Source organism: Oculina patagonica, chromosome 1, assembly GCF_052425735.1.
Source record: "Oculina patagonica isolate OP01 chromosome 1, crgOcupat, whole genome shotgun sequence".
In the NCBI taxonomy this organism is placed as follows: Eukaryota; Metazoa; Cnidaria; class Anthozoa; order Scleractinia; family Oculinidae; genus Oculina; species Oculina patagonica.
In genome coordinates this window covers 22,049,981-22,071,783 of record NC_135758.1, presented here as the reverse complement: position 1 = coordinate 22,071,783, position 21,803 = coordinate 22,049,981, and the positions used below count along the sequence as shown (strand labels likewise).

General features: G+C 39.8%; 3 protein-coding genes and 1 pseudogene across 7 annotated transcripts in view; 1 reads left to right on the top strand and 3 right to left on the bottom strand.

Moving 5' to 3' along the window:
- LOC144641924 (coiled-coil domain-containing protein 171-like) overlaps nucleotides 1-16,177 on the top strand; it is a 55,604-nt gene extending 39,427 nt beyond the window's left edge. Inside the window, exons 27-30 of the mRNA XM_078500944.1 lie at nucleotides 4,535-4,759; nucleotides 5,678-5,763; nucleotides 10,748-10,834; nucleotides 15,666-16,177. Of these exons, the coding sequence (XP_078357070.1) occupies nucleotides 4,535-4,759; nucleotides 5,678-5,763; nucleotides 10,748-10,834; nucleotides 15,666-15,753 (486 nt within the window). The 3' untranslated portion in view covers nucleotides 15,754-16,177. The remainder of the gene's footprint in view (nucleotides 1-4,534; nucleotides 4,760-5,677; nucleotides 5,764-10,747; nucleotides 10,835-15,665) is intronic.
- Nucleotides 6,807-19,140, bottom strand: LOC144641520 (uncharacterized). Its single transcript, XM_078500535.1, has 2 exons — nucleotides 19,131-19,140; nucleotides 6,807-7,716 (listed from the first exon to the last, which is right to left on the bottom strand). Exon 2 carries the CDS (start codon nucleotides 7,701-7,703, stop codon nucleotides 7,014-7,016), a length of 690 nt encoding a protein of 229 aa, XP_078356661.1. The 5' UTR covers nucleotides 7,704-7,716; nucleotides 19,131-19,140; the 3' UTR covers nucleotides 6,807-7,013.
- Nucleotides 16,114-21,803, bottom strand: part of LOC144635045 (tetratricopeptide repeat protein 28-like) — a 31,765-nt pseudogene continuing 26,075 nt past the window's right edge. Inside the window, exon 2 of the transcript XR_013567296.1 lies at nucleotides 16,114-16,265. The product of XR_013567296.1 is annotated as a tetratricopeptide repeat protein 28-like (transcript). The remainder of the gene's footprint in view (nucleotides 16,266-21,803) is intronic.
- Nucleotides 20,086-21,803, bottom strand: part of LOC144641470 (uncharacterized) — a 29,769-nt gene continuing 28,051 nt past the window's right edge. For all 4 annotated transcript variants that reach the window (XM_078500503.1, XM_078500497.1, XM_078500512.1 and 1 more), the window contains one exon: nucleotides 20,086-20,993. In XM_078500503.1, coding sequence (XP_078356629.1) covers nucleotides 20,291-20,980 — 690 coding nt within the window. In that variant the 5' untranslated portion in view covers nucleotides 20,981-20,993 and the 3' untranslated portion in view covers nucleotides 20,086-20,290. The remainder of the gene's footprint in view (nucleotides 20,994-21,803) is intronic.

Genomic DNA, 21,803 nt, shown 5'->3' with positions numbered 1-21,803 from the left:
ATAAACTTGGTATACGTGACATACACCAAAATAAATAATTATTATTATTTAAAACGACTTATTTGGATAATTGTGGACCCAGACTTCCCTCTTGCTTTCATAGCAGATCAGTCGTTTTCTCGAAGGAGAAGTTTTTGTTAAAACTTGTTTTTTTTTATTTTTTTTTATAATTAAAAAGCCCAAGCTTTATAATAAAAACTGAATGAAAATATGCTTGAAGTGGTATAAAATAATAGCAACTAATTGAATTACTCAAGTCGCTTAAAAACAAGGACTTCACGCATTCCATTTAATTTGGCACTGCAAAACTGTCCACATTTCGCTATGAAGGAAAGTTTTTTACGCCAAAAATGCATTTATAATAATCAATTTACATTACACCATGTAATGTAAACTTATGTAAACTTATGTAAACTTTGAGGTTATGGAAAACCCTTTAAGCGATTTTCTTATCTCATGATCTGCAATCATCTGCTTCTAAACGTGAAATAAATGCGACAGGATACTGTCTTAAGTCTCTGAGTTTAATGTCGATCTGACAAACAAACAAATAAACATATGGGTATTCGCCAGGTTCACTTGTAGGCTTTTATTAGGACCGGAACGCAAAAGGCGGGAAATATACAGGCATTTGCCAAATGGCTAGTAAAATCAGAACGATAAGATTTGATAGCCATGGGCTTCGCGATGTGATATTCCGCGAAGCAGACAGTGAGAACAGTGTAGAATCTTGCTGCTTTTTCCTGGCGGAATGGTAAAATCACTAACATTGAAAACAATTATGAAACCCAGTAAGTGGGTAAGCACCGATGTTGGAATATGAATGATTTTCCAAGGTTACTTGTAAACCTTAAGACTGGTGGAGAGCCACTTCAGAGTGTTTTGACGACTTCCTTAGTTGCCGAAGTCAAAGGAATATAAGGATTTGAATAGACTTTCACTTGAAGAAAGTTGAAAGAGGCTTAATCAATTCTGTAGGGGGGCCAAACACAGGCCGAATGGGCGGGTCTTGAACCGGAACATATTCCCGTACGAAAAAATAGTCAATTTTGAGAAAAACTCGTAACGAGAACTGAAATGAACGAGTCCTTAAAAAATGTACGTGACATAAAAATTCCTGGTAAAAGCGACGCTTTTAAGCAACTGATGTTTTCCGTCTGGAAAGGTTCGGTACAATGAACTTCATTTGATCGGGTCTATCACTAGACACATGGGTCCTAGGTTTTTGGTACCAGGAAAACGAGCTTCCGTGAAAAAACTCGTGTCGTGAAAAGGGAAATCTTTCATAAAGATCCTTTTCGTGGTAACCTATGAAGTGCTGGAATAATACAAGAGCCTCCTGACCCGATATGTGGGTAAAGGTGGAGACATATAGGGATGGTATATTAAAAACCGAAGGCTCATCTCTGAGAACCCGCAATGATGTGGAGAATACACGGTACGGTTTTGGGGCGATTTTTAAGTCACAAGGCGCCAGGAGTAATTGTACTGTGCGAGTCTAATTGACTTCACCTTTTGACCGTCGTCAACGCTAATTCTGGCAACTAAGTTTGGAACGGTGCAAATCATACACATATCAAGTGGATTGCTAATTGGTCAAGCTGTCTCCTTGATGTTTGCTACAAAAGAAGGAACTATATAACTTTGTTTAGAAAAGTATTGACTGTATAATGCGCCATATCTTTTCATCTCCCTTTTTTGGTGACAGCTTGAGGGTAGCTCTGCAAGGGTTACGACCAGGTTCAGGCTGCAAGAAACACTCTGTTTGCAGAGAACAAAAAGAGCCATAGTTGTAATTTTGAACAAATTTACTGTGGTAAAATTAAGTTTCTATTTATCTGTCTGATGTCTCAAAATAGACAGAAAAGCATTTGCTCTGCCAGCAGGTAAAGCTTGCAGCATGGTTAATTATCACATAAATTGGACCTCAATCATACACCAGGGGCACCATACATGGGGCCAGTGGCATTCAAGAAGTCAAGGCAAACAATGAACATTGGACCTTGTCCCTTTCTTGGACAGAATATCTCATTCAAAGGGAAACTTGATTTGACAATTGCTGATCAAGTTTTGGGAGCAGAAAGTGCATCCACTTGAGGAGTTCCCAATCTTCCAGAATAAGAAGATATTGCTTATAGATAATTATATATATCTTTACAAAAGTTAGTATCCACAAATTTGGGGAAAGAGGATAATGGTTTCCAGGAGGTTGACTGAGAAGTGAGTCGAACAGACCATTATCATCACTGTAATACTGTACTTAAGTTTGCAGCTTCGTCAGATATGTCTTATCAGACTCTGTTTGTTTCTAAATGGTCTCTACGAGTGCCATCATTATAAGACTGCATTGAGTTCCCAGCTTCTTTAGATGACTATCAGACTCGGTTTGTTCCTTAATAAGCTCGACGGGTGCCTAAAATAGGCTCTACAGGTGCCTGAATAGGCTCTTGACTATTGGTGCCTCAATGGGCTCTATTGGTGCCTCAATAGGCAATATTGGTGCCTGAATAGGCGATATTGGTTCCTGAATAGGCAATATTGGTGCCTGAATAGGCAATATTGGTTCCTGAATAGGCAATATTGGTGCCTGAATAGGCGATATTGGTTCCTGAATAGGCAATATTGGTGCCTGAATAGGCGATATTGGTTCCTGAATAGGCAATATTGGTGCCTGAATAGGCAATATTGGTGCCTGAATAGGCGATATTGGTTCCTGAATAGGCTCTATTGGTGCCTCAATGGGCTCTATTGGTGCCTCAATAGGCAATATTGGTGCCTAAATAGGCGATATTGGTTCCTGAATAGGCAATATTGGTGCCTGAATAGGCAATATTGGTGCCTGAATAGGCTCTATGGGTGCCTAAATAGGCTCCACAGGTGCCCGAACGGGCGCAGCAGAAGTCCAAATGACTTATCGGTCGCCAAAGGTTCGCTGAACTTCTATCCTGACGAGTCATTAGCCATAATCGACAGATCATCAGACTGAACTTGTTCGCAGCGAATCTATTCGCTCGTAAAGACTCTCGAGCGAGAGAAGAATCTCCTGAAGAGTATCATCGTCTTTTACGTGAAAGGTCTTTGCGTCGTTTGGCAGGACCATTCATCACGTATTTCAGGCAGACGCCAGACAGTTTCGGCGGGAAGATGGCGACCAGCAACGAGTCCTTCTATGCGACTTTGTGTTGCCAAATGGATATCTTCAGCGATGCAATATATCTAAAGAGCGAGAAAATATCGCTAAAAAGAAACCTGCTGTGCCAAAAACACAGAGGAATAGCCTGAAAAGGTAAAAAATTAGCAAAAATACAAGATAAAGGGCAAATACTTACCGTAGTGTTTGAAGCACAAGGAAAAAAAGCCGGCGAAGGATAATGGGTCCGCGGGACCTAGGCACCAGGGCCTTATGGGTAGACCCAGGCCCTTGTTTTGCTTTTAAGGGGGTACCCCTTATATTTTTAGCGTTAAAAAGTGGTTTGAAGCACTAACTGGGAAATTCCTGCCATTTGTTTTCTCATATATTTCGAACGGAGTCTGTGAAATATAATATATCAAACACGAGCGACAGTGTTGCATCGGGAAATCCAAACACCGAGAAGAGAGTTGAAAATACGACGCGTAGCGGAGTATTTTTGACGAAATTCGAGGTGTTTGGATAGCCGATGAAACACTGTCTCGAGTGTTTGATATATCTTCTCAATCGAAACAAAAACTAGGGTGTAAACGAAAAAAGTAAAATCGTTAATATCTTTGCTAATTAAGACCGGGTATCCAAACCTCCTTCATGGTTATTATTTTCTTTGTTTTAACTTGATGAATTATTAATGAGTTCGAGAACTCGGTTTACCTTATTCTCACTTAATTTCGCGAGTACTTAATTTCGCGAAAAATCAAGAGCCATACTTCGCGAGTACTTAATTTCGCGATTTTGAGAGGAAGGTACAATTGGAGTGTATTAAATTTCGCGATTTTTATCTATTCTTCAATATGAAGCTTTGACCTCGAAACTGTAACGACATAATTAATATGAAAGTTATCCTAAAAACAGCAAACAAAACAATATACACATAACAAAACATAAGGTATTCAACAGTCTTTATACCTAATAGGTTCATCTGCGACTGCAAGAGCGAGATTTTGAAGAACTTGGCGGCAGAGAACAGTTCGAACAGTGCGACTGATAGAGTGGGAGATAACTAATGGACAAAATTAAACTAAAAAACTCTTAAACATGAAGCTCAGACCTGTTGGAATAACTACATAAAAACACATCGAGTTTAATTATTTTTTTATATTATCAGTACGATACTAAATTTCGCGATTTTAAACTTCGCGTTTCCTATATTTCGCGAGTATTAAATTTAGCGATTTTTTCAAAATCGCGAAAATCGCGAAATTTAATACTCGCGAAATTAAGTGAGAATAAGGTACCTAAACATGTTTCGTTGGTGAAAATGAGGCAACGAAGAGTATGCTGTATTTAACCATTGGGAGAGTTTGCCTTATATACAAATTGTTGCATATTTCTTGGTTTCAGCACGTTGTGACGTCATTTATTGAGTGTCAGCAGCAGGCATTGGATCGTATTTCCGAGCTTGAAGTGGACAAGCAGCAAGCCATGTCACGCGTGACGCACTTAGAAGAGGAGATCATGTCACACAAGGCACACATAGCCACACTGAAGAATGAGCTGGCAGCTGCTTGCAGGAGACCCATGAGTGATGACGGGCTCAGCGACCATGGACATTACGTTCCTGGCAAGGTGAGTTTTTAAGCTGTTTGCAGCTGTTTGTCTTTTCCCGGTCACTCCATTTTAACCGAATCTTAAACTTCGTAAGTGATCCTCTATTAACTCCAGTTCGCGCTATTCTGTGATTTTGTTTCCTTTGATTCCGTTATTTTGTGATCTCGTTTCCCTTGGTCACGCTATTTTGTGATTTTTCTTACCCTTGGTCACGCTATCTTGTGATTATGTTACCCTTGGTAACGCTATTTTGTGATTATTCTTACCCTTGGTCACGCTATTTTGTGATTTCTCTTTCCCTTGGTCACGCTATTTTGTGATTATGTTACCCTTGGTCACGCTATTTTGTGATTTTTCTTACCCTTGGTCACGCTATTTTGTGATTTTTCTTACCCTTGGTCACGCTATTTTGTCATTATTCTTACCCTTGGTCACGCTATTTTGTGATTATGTTACCCTTGGTCACGCTATTCGTGACTTTATTACCCTAAGTCACGCTAAGTTGTGATTCTATTATCTTAAGTCACACTACAGTGGAATTTTGATTTCTTGAACCTTCAAGGGAAACGAGAATTGATTCGAGAAATTGGGAGTTGGAGAAATCAGGGGTAAAATTGCAGTGTTAACTTGACCAAGTGAAGCAAATCCAAGGGACGCGACTTTTGGTTCAAGATATCGGGGGGTTGGAAATAGAGATTACACTGAATGTTGTGAATCCTTGGTCACGCTCTTTGTGATTCTGTCACCCCATCACAAAGTCACGCGATTCTGTCGCATTCAAGCAGGTCTCGAAATCAAAAGAAACGTTAATGGTTTAAACGTTAGAAAAACGGAGACCGTGTCATTAGCACAAAGAAAACACAAAAAACATAAGTTGATTGTAATCTGTTTTGTACCCTGACTTGACACTTAAATATTTTCCTTTGCTCAATTTAGGATGGTTATGCCGGAAAGGACGCATCACTGCATCGCTTTTCAGATTATAGAGATGATGACCATTTCAAGAGCTTCATTCCTTTGTCGTAAGTTTGTTACTTCGTGTTAGCTTCTTATTAAGAGTTATCCAGGGAAGGGAATGCGGTGGGACTGGGGCGGGATGCGCAGGTTGATAACCCGCCTCCCCCATTCTCGTCCCCAGAGCCGCTTGTCCCTCTTAGTCGACAGAGCCTGGGCCGAGGAACAAGTGGCTCTGACACATGATTTGATTGGCTAGATTTTCAACAAAGAAATTTAACTCTAGCAAATCAAATCAACCGTTTTACAGACCCGTGGTTGTAGGGAAATTTAAAACAGTTGATCTGATTGGCTATATTTAAATTCTCTTTGTTAAAAATCTAGCCAATCAAATAATGTGTCCACAGAGCGACTTTTTTTCTCGTGCTCCAGGTTCTGCCGGCTAAGAGGGACACGCGGCTCTGGGACGAGAATGCCCCCTCCCCTTCCCCAGCATTTTGTCAGCTTTCCTGGACACAGTTGAGCCTATGTAAAAACACGACGCGCTAATTCCTGAACCGCTCGATGCGGAATCCAACACACCAATCATTCGGCCACTAAGTCTTCTCTACACAAAACTCTACGCATTCACCGCGGTCAAACGTCTCAGGCAGGTTTTCTTTCCATTTCACCGCTTTTTGTTCAAATTTAAGTGTTATTACGAGCAAGGATAGATAAAAATAATTGCCGAGTGAAAGCATAATCCCATTCCCTTAGGTAAACCAGTGTTTTTACTTTTTAAATGTTTCGCACCCGAACCAAAGGTGCTTTGACAAATGGCGCCGACAAGTCCGCATATCGCTATTTTCAAACACGTAGAACTTTTTTAGTAAAGCTCCAAAAACTTAGTTAACCCTTAGGATGCCGGTTATGTATCGAACTTTGAACTGTGAAAATTAAAACCTTATCTTTGCAGTACTTTTCTTATTGTTTGCGTATTTCTGTCGTTTGACCGCGGTGGAGACTAGAACCAAGTCCCCCTTTAATTGGCGCGCAAGGAATGGTACCGAGAGCCCCGCAAGCCCCAGCTGTCTCTCGCTCGTACAGGTCTGCCGACTAAGCACATTTGCAGTAGAGTATCTGAAACACCTTTAATTACCCTTCCGATTGGCACACGGATATAAAAAACTGGACACATTTACTGTAAGCTAATGTGACGCTTATCAGTTTAAACGTTCAAACAAGAAAATAACAAATAACCTTAATTAACAAACCAACGTTCACAATATTATATGGTAACTCAAAAGACAGCTCGAACTGAGGAGCTGGAACGTTCTGTTCAATCTTGGACCTTTGCAAAGTATTTCTTGTAGCCCTTGATCATGTCCTGTCGTAACTTGTTAAAGGATCGAGGAACAACCCTTGAAAGCAGCCATTCCATATTGGTCTTGGGCAGCCATCCGTTGTAGTTGTTGTTCGTTAGCCCGAACACTTTACAAGCTGCTTCTGGTTGTTTTTCGTCTGGTGTTATGATAAAGAAATTCCCGCCATTAGTCGCTCGCACAAGACCATCTTGACCCTCGGGCTTTGTCGGGTGCCAGGCGTTTTTCTGGACAACAAACAGTGACTGCTTGCCATACCAATCAACCTCTTTCGTCGGTGGAATAAACAAAACGAATCCCCGATCCGTCAGCGGCCAAGATGCGATTGCCCGCATGAATGTGACGTACCCCCCATTGTCAGGGTAAACTTCCAAAGTTGCGTGTTCTTTAAAAGCCTCATCCCACTTGTTACGGATTTCCTGGTTCGACGGGTGCAACAATTGTACGAAACTCTCGGCAGGCATCGGCATCTCAAACGTGAAGAGAATCTTAGTGGGAACCTCTTCTCCATGTAAGGTTTTAATCCAGTAGGAGGCCCCTGGGCCCTTGTACGCTTCACTCCATCCGGCCCCTGTCTCCAAGTCTTGCTTGAACCATTTGGCTCTCTGAAGTTCTTCCTCGTACGTGAAAGATTGGAATGTCTGCATTTCTATGTTGTGCCTGTTTGAAGATAAAACCGAAGTTAAATCGTTGAGAATATTTGTCCTGGAACTTCTCTTTCTGCATGAGAACCGATCAAAAAACTCGAGCTTATAATGGACTGGTTTCAGTGTTGCGGTTCTTTGATCTTCTTTCGCTATTTCGAGGGCCTGTTATACTCTGGCTGTTTAAGCCACTTTTGAGTGTCGGTTTGCGGGTACATTCCTATTTATCTGGCGGTTTACGGTCAAGAAATTATGGCGGTGTCGGTCTTTGGGAGAAACCAAGGGTTATTGCGGTCTAGGAAGAACAAAATATAGCGGTTTGTGGGATGTCCGACTCCCTTTAATTGACCTTCTATTTCGGCTGCTGTTTGAACTACTCGACGCTGTTTTTACATACAGTAAACACAGGAAAATATAACGCTGAACGGGAAAGGTACTTTAGCATTTAGTAATTTTGGTAGCGTGGCTGTAGATAACATACGGTCAGTTTTTTAGAATTGTTTTTTTTTTTAAAGTCGATGGGTATCCATCTAACAGATTCGATGATCCAATTGCTCCATAGTTTGATAGATGTCGATATCAGGAATCAACTGATACAATCGATATTCAGCTAATAGGATGGACTTACCTTTAAGGAAATCGGAGCCACTATACAAGCTGAAGCAAACTTATCAACTTACTGTCTTAAAAAAGGCGACTAGACACGCTGTATGCTAATTAGGAAAAAATATATTTTCGAATTGGAAAATACCAACAATGGTGTACCAATCAGTGGAAGACATAATAAGCTTGATGTGTTCAGTGCAAAAGCGAAAAAGCCGCCGATTGAATGTTCCTCTGAGACATACGCATAATGGAGATGTTTCGCATTAGGCCACTTCATATGCTAATGATCCGCTATTAGTGGATTTAGCAGAAATACCCTGGAGACTACCCTTTCCTTTGTTTAATGGACATGAACAGAACTTCGTTGGGCAGATTGTTAAATTGTCGTTATAAAAAACAAAATAGCAGTTGGAAACCTATGGCGTCATCCTAGGTGGTTTCGGCCAGTCGTTGTACAAGTCGTTGCAGAGGCACGTTGTGCTATTCAGACTCTATTTAAACCGAGTTCCCGCAAAAGTAAAGTTGAGTGAACTTTAAAAAACGTAAGATGTGTTGAAAGTATTTTTCATTAAAAGTTAACCGTGATTCCAGTGGGAATATGACAAAGAATTCGGAAATAAAGATGATTTTGTGTGAGGTAACACGAAACATGCATGAGCGCATACATAATCACGATTCGCAAGAATTTTTTTTATCAAAGACTGCGAGTCATGGCCCAACCATTAGTTGTTGTTGCTTTTCTTTTTTGCTCGTCGCATTTCTGCGCAAAATAGAACGCTTTCATTTATTGTCTTGAACAAAAAGAACGCCTTGTGCATGTTCCTTTGCGATCAAAACTGGTCTCCTGGGGAATTCGATTAGCATATGGAGTGGTCTTATGCGAAACATCTCTAATACCTCTAGACACACCGTCCACCGCAAAGTCCACACAGGGCGGATCAGTCAACTAAACATGATGACATACTGATATATAGAAATATATAGAAGTATATAGAAATATATAGAAATATATATTTCTATTATAATATATGCCTATTGGACCTCGCAGCTATTTACACTCAATCCTCACGGTCTTAACAAAAGACGCGAATTTAGATCGAAAAATCGCGTCCGATACAACACGTAATTAGACACTATTGTACGGCTAGTAATTAAGGCTTTTGCTACATATTGTTGTTATCCTATCATTCTCGCGTTCTTGTAAGTCATCATTACCTTGTTATGCAATCTTTTATCTAAGTTTAACCTGTTATGTAATCTATTATTTAAGTTTGTATGGTATTATGTAATTATTTTGTTTCTGCTCTAGTATAAATTTATGTGAATTTGTAAACTTTTTAGGATTTTTAACATTTTATTTTTTAATCTTGTAAATAGTAAGTTCCACATCTGAAGAAGGCCAAAGGCCGAAACGTCATGTAAATTAAAGCTGGAACAGTTAGAAGTTTGCCTCAATGACGCCTTATCACACACTGAAATATATAGAAGTATATAGAAATATATAGAAATATAAAGAGAGTACCGCGTGGCACCCGTATAATTGCCATGTTGACATACTGCTCGACCCCAACGTTGATTGGTTGTCATTAGGGTCGATGAAAAGAACAATCAAGAGATTGTTAAATACTCTCCTTCTTTACTAATTGTTCCAGCAAACTTATTAAACAAAAGGCAAGGCATACATTCTCTGTATTGGTCATACATTCATTTCAAAGTGCGCTCAAAGAATTCATTCATGACAAGATTATTAGGCCACCACATTTCCCATGAAGTACGAATAGACATAAACAATAAGAGCGAAAAAAGGGTTTGGAATCCAGAATAGATCATTTTCGAGTTACCCTTTGCCTCTGTTTAAAAACGAGTCTACATGCGAAACCATTCATATGAAAATGAGTTTCACCTACAGGTCCATTTTCATGCAAATTAAACTCATTTTCGTTTGAATGGTTTCGAACGTAGACTCGTTTTGAAACAGAGGCAAAGGGTAACTCGAAATTGGCATATTTCGCAAAGTTTGGAATCCCGAATCCACAGGCATGGAATCCGGAATCCAATCGTTGAAATCCGGAATCCATGGTGGGGAATCCGTAATCCAAGACTCTCTTGGATTCCACGGGGCGATGCACAAGCGTTTGTTTTCGTTCAAGACGATCATTTTCTTGCGAAAGTGTTCTCTTTTGTGCTGAAATGCGACGGGTAAAAAAAGAAAAGTAACAACAACAACTAACAGCTGGGCCGTGACTCGCGGACATCGCTAAAGATTCTAAGCGAACCGTGAATATGTAGGCGCTCATCCTATAGTCCGTGAATCGTTCTTCGAAAAAATCTACCAGTACCGCCTCCCCTGGGGAAAATTTGTTTTAAGTACGCCCTCATAGCGTCTATTTATTTTTAGCAACTAAACTCTAACTTGTTTATACGTCATCATCTTGTTCCAGGGCACACCGTGACTCAAGCGCATCTTTCAGGCCGTCGTTAGCTTCGACCAGCGGTCATCCGGACAGAAGCAAAGGCAGCTACAGCAGGTATTACGGTTTTAGCCACGAGACAGAGTGCTTGAAATTATGACTATTTCACTTGTTTATGATATGGTTTAAATTTATCTTTGGTTTAAAATTTTTCAAACCAGTTTGGTTTTTTATTTTAAAGAAGACAACATTTTTTTTAAGTTTACAAGACATGATTCATCTTTAGTTGAGTGATATGGAAAGCGTTGAAAGTTGCATAACAAGTAGACTGCAAAATGCTGAAGAAAAATAGTGACAACAGAACTTGAAAATGTGAGAATTAAAAGGAAAATTTTAGATAAACATGGTGTAATTGCTAAGTGGTGATTGAGGCAGGATAGTTCTTTTTGAATGTGGATAGCCTCCTATTTATTCAACTTTCAACGCTTTGTAAATCATTCAACTGAAGATGACAAAGGTTTCTGTCGAAACATGACTTGTAAACTTTAAAAAATTGTCGTTTTCTTTAAAAACTTTACGTGCCTGCTATTATCAAGACAGTTTAGGTTTTATTTTTTCTTTGTTTCAGATTATGATAATGAATATGAGACAAAGGAAAATAAAAATCAAACTGGTTTGAAAAATTTTAAACCATTTAAACCACAACATTTATCAACCGGAATTGTAACTGCCATATTACCTCAGAGGGGTGGGGAGGGTGGTGGGAAGTGACCTCCTTATATCGGCAGTGAGGTATGTGCAAAGCCAAGAAGTATAGCTTTAAAGGAGAAGTTCACTCCAGAATGGCCATTTATTTTCTTTACGCCAATAAAAAGTTTATACAAAGATATGTTATTCACCAAAATTTTAGCCCCCAACGTGCGCTATAACTCTAGGAAATCTTATCCAAAACTCGACAACTGGACGCCGCCATCTTGGAGCTGGTAATGTATGCGTGACGTCAAAGAGCTCAGCCTGAAGTTTTGTGGGAAAATTTAAATACTCTAAACTCCTTGTTTCTTCGAAGTGGCTTTTGTTTGACAAAATGCCTCTTTGTGCAGCTCTATTTTGCTCAAACAGAGCTCCAAGAAATACAAAAAAAACAAGGAGTTTCGACTATTAAAATTTCCCCGTCAAACTTCAGGCTGAGCTCTTTGACGTCACGCGTACATTACCAGCTCCAAGATGGCGGCGTTCAGTTGTCGAGTTTTGGGAAAGATTTCGCAGGGTTATAGCGAACGTTGGGGGCTGAAATTTTGGTGAATAACATATCTTTGTGTAAACTTTTTATTGGCGTAAAGGAAATAAATGGCCATTCTAAAGTGAACTTCTCCTTCAAAACTTTTTGCCAGTTTTTGATCTGAAATAGTACTAGATAAATATACTTTACATGAAGGGTGTAAGACACAGCGTCATTTTGTCTCATTACGTTTACACGGAATTTGATCGATAAATCCCTCAAAGGTCAAAGTAGAAAATCTCTTTACTAACTGCCCAAAATTTCCTTCATTGTTCGTTTTGAGAAATTGGTTGCCGCCAATGTAAGATCCCTTTGCTGATGATTTTCTTCGTTCTTGTCCTCCGCGATACCGGTGCGTTGCTCTACCAACTAAGCTATGAAACCTTGATATAGTCCGGCGGCATAGCTCAAAATTTCGGCTGAATTGTGCACTTTTTGTTACCAGCCTGAAATTTGGCACAAAGATAGAGACTATCGAGATAAACATTTTAAGCTATAGAACCATCTCGACAGAGACGCTGTTTCCATGGAAACTGCATTTATATGGCTACACGTGGAAAGCGATTTCCTTCATGTTTAACAGGAGATATGCATATGTCGGCGTATAGGGATGGCCAGGAGCGGTCCTGTCGAGATGTTCAAGGGAATAAAATGCCATCGCCATAGTAACCGCATCTTAATTTATGCAATTTATGCATTGTTTGCAAGTTCAGATCAGGAAATTGAAAAAACAAATTACTCATCATTCCTTTCTTCTGTAAGTTAATCTGTCCATAATTATACTCTATTTTCCAGCTTGTTTTTACTAAGTAAACATTTTATTTTTTGTCTGTTTGTTGCTGTATTTTGTTATCTATTAAAGTACCTGACCCATTTTAGAAATTATTGTATTAAACACTAAGGATCGCTGCTAATCTCCTTAGCCAATGGTGGTTATTTTGGGCAGCCATGCACTTAATTTATTTTTATTCTCCTTGTATTGCAAATTTAATTTAATTTAGGATGAAAATAAAGTGTTGTGTTTTGTTGTTGTGTTGTGTATTGTGTTTAATACTTCTCTTTAGAGGTACAATGTTGAAATTTGCCATGTGTTAATATGGCAACCTAGATAACTGCTCAGTTGATATAGCTAAGCTAGCGGCTCTAGTGACGTATAGCTATTGTGTCTTTCTAGATCAAAATTCTGTCTGGAAACTATTATCTTAGACATTTTCCATGGCACGCACACACGTGGTCTTGCAGCCACATAGAATGAGCTCTTGACAGGACATTGCAGCATCAGGTAGTGTGCACCATATCGGTCGCCATATTTTCTCGCTGAACGTCCAGTCCCATTCTTCTAGGTGCGATACCTTGGTTCCGCTATCAGATAAAATGTTGATTATCGACATTATCGAGGTTGCCTCCGCGATTGTGGCAGCCAATATTGCGTTTGGAAAACAATAGACAATTTGTTCGGGACGACTTGAATTTAAATTTTTCTTTTTCTAGATTAAATTGACAGGTCTCCTCAAATGGATTGCCCAGCTCGTCTATTATATTGTTGACACAAGGGGCCTGACATGATCCTTGAACTTTGTTTTACTTGCATTGAAAGTGCTCGTGATGGGGCAGCATGTACGTACGCGTGCTTGTGTTCATCACTATTTTCAAACTCCTTAACCAACCTCGCTAGTTCAGACCAAGATACCATCCACCTTAGCAACACACTTGGATTCTCTGTCAGGCCTATCGCCCCGCCGTCCTCTTTGATGAGCTCATGTATTCCTGTTTCTGAAGAATAAACAAACTTGCTGCAGTTTCCTGTTGAGCGTACCTAGTGCGCGTAATACGTGCACAGTTGATAAGCGATTCCACTCTCTTCCTGCTGTAGCGATCTTAGCTTGCAACAGAACTTCAACCCATCCACTGCCAGCGAGCCAGGTCCCGAAAGCCTTTAGTGCCGCCTGCTCGATGTGGAAACCACCAAGCGTGACTTCCAGCTTATCTTCCCGTGTACAATCCTTCTGAGCCCACTCGACTGTTTTTGCTAAAGCAAAGAGCGGCTGATCGCAATTCAAGCAATAACCACAGTTTATCCCGGACTTACGTACTCTACGGCTTTGCCAATAGCAGTTTTAGCGTGACTTATCATCGCCTCGGAATGAGTGCAATCCAAAAAGGCAGTAGAGAGCTTTTACACTTTTTACACTTAGGGGATACTAGCTCTATGGTGCTTGCACGAAATATTCGGTTCCCCTAAGTGGCTGCCCCCCCCCCCCCCTCCCTAAAAGAATCAGATTTTTTAGTCCTACAGTCGTACTAGCTATGCCACATCTTGCGCGCTTTTCAATATCATCTGGTTGCTGCGATGCATTTCCTTCACATTGCTTTCTTTTCTACTCCAGCGTTTAAAATATGGTAGTACTTTTCTACTTTATTGTTACTTATTTTCGCAGGACTTAATTTTCGCGATTTTCAAACAATCGCAAAATTAAAGAACCGCATGCAAAAAATATATTTTTAAAGATTTTTATTGTATTTTTATGTTTTTCGCGTATTTTTTGGCCAAAGTAAGATTAATAAGTTCCGAGAATCGAAATATGCCTGTTCCATTTTCGCGAAATTAAGTTCCCGCGATATGGTACGTGGCATTGTCTATTCCATGAGGCATTGTGCCTCAAACGCGTCTCAGCAAATCTCTCTCCTAAATCTGGCTTCGCTTAGTCGATGTGAAGTTCTTTAGTCTCATAAAAACTCTTCGAATCCTTTTCAAGGGTGAAATATCCAGCAGCACAGTTGCTCCGATTCGAGTTTGCTGGTCATTCACTCTTCTCGCTTGTATGTTCTTGGAAAAATACGCATTTGTTTCAGCTTTTTGGCCTGATGATTCCTTCATACTTTTTTTATTGGAAGACTTAGCTGACCTAAAAAAGCTTAAATTATGGCCCAGTAACGTCTGCTGGTCGCTGAAAATCAGGTTAACAATTTTCCCTTTTGCCTGTGCTAAATTGCCACTGCGAAAATAACATTGCCAAAACACTGGCAAGGGAGGACAATAAACAGCAAGTAACAAGTTTGTATTCAATTTTTTGAACGCATAATTATACACTATGTTTTGCATTTGTTTGTATGAATGGCTCATTAATGCAACAAAATTTATTTTTTAGAAGTAAATGTTTACGTTCATACGAAAGTTTTCCTTTTTTGCGCAAATGATCAAATCATTCATGAGTTACTAAAAGATGGCGTATGTCTTCGCGGGGGGTCTCAGCGAGGAAAAACTTGAAAGCCATTTACAGGCAATACGGTGAAAACTGAGAGTGGTTCTATAGCAGAAGTTAATCACCATGAATATCTTTATTGTTCTGCAAAATATGAGAGTAGTAACAAAAATGACACAATTTTTCAGCTATGCCGCCGGACTAATACGTTGATTTTCAGGCTAAAAAAATGTAATTGCTTAAATTGCTAACACACTGCGAGGATTATTTTATTCATTTCATCATTTATCCGTAGTTTACATAGATGTCTTTTATATATTCACTTTGTTATCAAGACTGTGTGGAGAAGTTAGATGTAGATCCAACTTAAAGCTTAGATCCTGAGATCATCTCAGACTCGTTTTGTGTTTGTTGAAAGGACGATATCTTTTTTGCTCTCACTTATACACTTTTGCATTACTTTCAGTCCAAAACGGCGCTTAACATCAGGCTACAGAAAACAGGGAAAACAGCTAGGACAAGACTTTTCTAAATTGCTTGATCAAGGATTGTAATCGGCGCCAAAGATCAAGGACACGACACCACTGAACATCTTTCTTCATTCAGCTTCTGTAGTCAACATGTTGTTACAAGTGTACAGAGCTCTAAGGCAAAGATTTCGCTCATTTTTTCCCGTTACAATCAAAAGCAGCACAATCGGTGTACAAATTCTTTGCTTCTGAAAAGACTTGTAACTGCATATCATGGAGTGACTGCTAGACCATCGTAAACAGGTCTCCCTCGCTGCAGTTATTTATTCGCCAAGCATTAGCTTGATATTAGACAAAAGTTCTTTATTCCGAATAAGTTTTTAACAGTATTCGTAATTAATTTATACTACAGGCTCATGAAATTATAGTCTCGTTTATCATTCATCTTACTTGAATTAACATTATGACTTTATTGTAAATAGCAGCATGATAAACTCGTGGCATTTTTTGCTGTTTTTCGTCTTTTTAAACTCACTTTACTTATCTCAAGTAGTTTTCTAATGACTCTCGTAAAACGAAAACCACAGTAATCACATCTACCAATCACAGCCATGCAGAAAACGTAACCAACCAATCAGAACACGAAGTGAAAACATGCAACCGGCGCCGAAGCGCGGGGAATCTTGCAACCGTTTCAAGCGCGGGAAAACGCTTGCAAGGATTAATTTTGGTTTCACTCCTGATTGGTGGGAAAATGGCGTTTGCTGTTTGGTTGGAGCACGTTGTATGAGCTCAATAAACGCAAAACCGCCTAATTTATTGCAACATAACCTTTTCTAAATACTATGAAGGTTTGAAGGCCAGTTTGTTGTGATTTATTCCATGCATAAAAGGTTTTAGTTCCTGTGTTCATCACGATGTTAGCATATAACTTATTATTTAGAAAAGAGCTCGTGTTTACAAATGTGTGCAAGGTGTTTTAAATTATTTTAGTAATAAATAAAGGGTTACTCCTATGTCGTTGCTCTTTTGTTAATACGTTTTCTAGTGCAATAGGTAAAGTCCGCGTCGAGTCTAGTGGCCCATCTCGTACGACTCGTAAAAGAAAGAATATATAGCGATGTTACGCACTACAATGTCTACTATTTACTCAGTTTTTTTGACGGTAAATTTGTACAGTTATCGTTAAGCTTTTTCTATTTGAAGTTTCCGCTCTTGTTTTGATCAGCTATTTTATACACACGAGAAGTCAGGCGCCAAAGCCCCAAAGTGGAGAAAACGTCACCGGATAAAAGTCCTATCATGTGAACTGTAACACCGCTTATCAGTCCTTTTTTGAGTGACAACTGCAAAATGTTTAGTTATTTAGAAAAATAACCTTTATTTTCCAAATTGAAATGTCACGTTATCTCCAATCGGCATAAACGGTGCCCACTCGGAAACCTTGGCAAAGCCGTTACCTCTCATCCACTCCATGGCCTCGTGGAGAGACTCACTGGCGCTTTCCCCACGAAAAGGTTGCTTATAGAAGCGACGCATCAGCTGCTCTGTCGCTGTATTCTATGGCCCATAGGTTCTCTTCTTGGAATGATTTCAGTTTCGGCTTCATTACATTTAAAGATCGATCTTCGCAACTCTCCTCGGGTAAAATACGAAAGCTGCGAAAGCTTTTATAAAAAAAATCAGTCAAATTGCCAACCAATCCGGCACCAACAATGTCTTTATTTACTGTTATTCTTTGAAAACGAATGACTCCACTTGATTTGAGAATCCATAAAAAGACGTCCTGATCATGATAAGAAATGTACAGAAAAACGCAGTTGTTTTCTTTCTTCAAAATATTCTCAATGCCAATCCACGATTGTGGATTAGCTGAGATTTCATTTTCAACAGAGTACTGAGTGGCCATCAAATCTGCTAGGGCTCTAGCCCGTGCTAGCTCTTCGACATAAAGAGCATCGTTAGGGTTTCCACTTAAACAAAAGAATAAGATACTGGTATAGGGAGCATCGTGAACGTCTGAAAGTGATATTTTAAATTGATCGATGTCTTTCAGAAATCCACGCATTTTCTCACTTTTGTTGATACTCTGAAGCAGATGGTTAACCGCTTCCTTGATCTTTCCTTGGGATATCTTAACAAATGCTAGGTTACAAAGACATGTTAACTCATTGTCAAGATCTCCAATAGCTTTATTAATTGAAAGTGCCTTCTCAAGATAATTATCAGCCGTGACAGGATCAGCTAGAAAAATAAACAGGGTTCCTAAGTTTCCGTAATCTGCTGCTTCTCCCTCTCTGTCACCAATTTCAATTCTGATCGCAAGTACTTTCTCAAGATATTCTTTAGCTTTGTAATATTTACCAAGAGATCGATGCAAAGTTCCAAAGTTTCCGTAATTTGCTGCTTCACCTGCTCTGTCACCAATTTTTATACTAATCCCAAGTGCTCTTTCATGATATTCTTTAGCTTTGTGACATTTACCAAGAGATTGAAACACAGTTCCTAGGTTTCCGTAATCTATTGCTTTTCCTATTCTGTCACCAATTTCAATTCTGATCGCAAGTGCTTTTTCATGATATTCTTTAGCTTTGTCATATTCAACAAGAGATTGAAACACAGTTCCTAGGTTTCCGTAGGATGATGCTTCTCCTTTTCTGTCACCGATTTCAATTCTGATCGCAAGTGTTTTTTCGTAATATTCTTTAGCTTTGTCATATTCTTTAAGTTGATAATACAAGTTCCCGCAATTTCCATAAGCGCCTGCTTGTTGTTTTCTGTCGCCATTTTCTATATGATATTGATCGCTCTCTCATAAAGTTCTCTTGCCTTGGCATTTTCATACCGCCGTTCATATATTGTCCCTAGAGTTATGGAAACATTCCCTTCGTTAATCAACGACGATGTTTCACCACCCTCGCGGCAAATGACCAGAAGTTCTTTGCCGTATTTTATTGCATTTGTGTAATCAGAGAGAATAGAGTATGCATTGACCATTGTTAGATAGATAGTAGTGGTAATTAAATGGACAAGTTGTTCCTGTTTTTTCAGTACTTCGTTATTAAGGACAATCAAACATTCTTTGCATATCACGATGGCTTTTAGAACACGACCAGTGTTGAGAAGGAAAATAGCAGCAACCCAGCCGAAATAGATGGCTTCACTAACATCGCCTTTATCATTCATGACGTCCTCTTCTGTGAGCCTTGTAAAAATATACAGGACGGCACAATCATTGATAAATTATAAAATAATTAAAAACTTTGATTGTTTTTCGATTTTTTTTTAGGGGGGGGGGGGGGGGGGTGGTGAAGGTTTTTTTTTTGGAAATTTCCTAACCCTGAAAAAATAATGGTCCGCCCTTGTAGTGCGCGTTCATTCGCGTGACCTTCTCGCGTGACTCATTGTCAGCGTTCAAACAACAAAGAAAATCAGTCACGCGACTCATGCAAATCTCTCACCGTGTTCCGTTTCGTTTCCTTATCTCCTGGTAAAGGTGAAACCAAAAGTAACAACTTTAAATTTTAATTACGTTTGATACTCACCGTGCCATCGTGGTGGTCGATTGCAATACAGACTGCAATCTATTTCTTCAATAGAAAATCCCCTAAAATAGACACCGTATGCGGTGGTACTGGGGCTTCACCGCGGCCAAACGTCTCAGGCAGCTTTTATTTCCATTTTGGCGTTTTTCGTTCATATTGAAGTGTTAGTATGAACAAGGATAGATAAAAACAGTTGCTGAGTGTAAGTATAATCCCATTTCCTCAGGTAAACGAGTGTTTTTACTTTTTAAATGTTCCGCATCTGAACCAAAGTGCTTTGACAAATGGCACCGACAAGTCCGCATATCGCTATTTTCAAACACGTATTACTTTTTTTAGTAAAGCTCCAAAAAAACTTAGTAAACCCTTAGGATACTGGTTATGTATCGAACTTTAAACTGTGAAAATTAAAACCTTATCTTTGCAGTACTTTCCTTATTTTTTGCATATTTCTGTCGTTTGACCGCGGTCGATACTGGGGCGGGATGCGCAGTTTTACCCCCTCCCATTCCCCCAGCATTTTGTCAGATCTCCTTGGTAGAGTTGAGCCTATGTAAGAACACGACGCGATACACCCTGGACCGCTCAATGCAGAATCCAACACACCAAACATTCGGCCACTAAGTCTTCTCTCTACGCATAACTCTACGCAAATGCCCTAGACTAGAACCAAGTCCCTCTTTAATTGGCGCGCAAGGAATGGTACCGAGAGCCCCGCAAGCCCCAGCTGTCTCTACGCATAACTCTACGCAAATGCCCTAGACTAGAACCAAGTCCCTCTTTAATTGGCGCGCAAGGAATGGTACCGAGAGCCCCGCAAGCCCCAGCTGTCTCTCGCTCATACAGGTTCGCCAACTAAGTACACTTGCAGTAGAGTATCTAAAACACCTTTAATTACCCTTCCGATTGGCATACGGATATAAAAATTGGACACATTTACTGTAAGCTAATGTGACGCTTATTAGTTTAAACGTTCAAACAAGAAAATAAAAAAGAACCTTAATTGACAAACCATCTTCACAATATTATATGGTAACTCAAAAGACAGCTCGAACTGAGGAACTGGAACGTTCTGTTCAATCTTGGACCTTTGCAAAGTATTTCTTGTAGCCCTTGATCATGTCTTGTCGTAACTTGTTAAAGGATCGAGGAACAACCCTTGAAAGCAGCCATTCCATATTGGTCTTGGGCAGCCATCCGTTGAAGTTGTTGTTCGTTAACGCGAACACTTTACAAGCTGCTTCTGGTTGTTTTTCGTCTGGTGTTATGATGAAGAAATTCCCGCCATTAGTCGCTCGCACAAGACCATCTTGACCCTCGGGCTTTTTCGGGTGCCAGGCGTTTTTCTGGACAACAAACAGTGACTGCTTGCCATACCAATCAACCTCTTTAGTCGGTGGAATAAACAAAACGAATCCCCGATCCGTCAGCGGCCAAGATGTGATTGCCCGCATGAATGTGACGTACCCCCCATTGTCAGGGTAAACTTCTAAAGTTGCGTGTTCTTTAAAAGCCTCATCCCACTTGTTACGGATTTCCTGGTTCGATGGATGCAACAATTGTACGAAACTCTCGGCAGGCATCGGCATCTCAAGCGTGAAGAGAATCTTATCGGGAACCTCTTCCCCATGGAAGGTTTTAATCCAGTAGGAGACCCTTGGGTCCTTGTACGCTTCACTCCATCCGGCCCCTGTCTCCAAGTCTTGCTTGAACCATTTGGCTCTCTGAAGTTCTTCCTCGTACGTGAAAGATCGGAATGACTGCATCTCTATGTTTTGCCTGTTTGAAGGTAAAACTGACGTTAAATCGTTGAGAATATTTGTCCTGGAACTTCTCTTTCTGCGTGAGAAGTGATAAAAAAAACTCGAGCTATAATGGACTGGTTTCAGTGTTGCGGTTCTTTGATCTTCTTTCGCTATTTCGAGGGCCTGTTATACTCTGGCTGTTTAAGCACAGGGAGCCCATACAAGCGGCGTGACTGTTTGTATGTTCGCAATACATATAAAGACTGTATACATGTACTTGGAAATATAAAGAAATGTATGGGGATTTTGAAAGGGTCTTATTATCGTTAACTTATTTCGAGTGATGTCTATGTTTAAGTTCAAAATAAACGCAAACCTACCTCAACTGTTGTATTTTGTCGTTTCTGCGGCTCAAAAAGGCGAATATGGGCGATTTGGAGGGTTTTGCGTTATTTTGAGCCGCATAAACGACAAAATACAACAGTTGAGGTAGGTTTACGTTTATTTTGAACTTAAACATAGACATTACTCGAAATAAGTCAACGATAATAAGACGCTTTCAAAATCCCCATACATTTCTTTATATGTATTTCGAACATACAAACAGTAACGCCGCTTGTATGGCCCCTCTGTGGTTTAAGCCACTTTTGAGTGTCGGTTTGCGGGTACATTCTTATTTATCTGGTGGTTTACGGTCAAGTAATTATGGCGGTTTCGGTCTTTGGGAGAAACCAAGGGTTATTGCGGTCTGGGATGTCCGACTCCCTTTAATTGACCATCTATTATTTCGGCTGCTGTTTGAACTACTCGACGCTGTTTTTACATACGGTAAACACAGGAAAAT

Bases quoted from the DNA above. Each gene is read 5' to 3' on its own strand.
- LOC144641520 (XM_078500535.1), bottom strand. From the start codon at position 7,703: ATGCAGACATTCCAATCTTTCACGTACGAGGAAGAACTTCAGAGAGCC.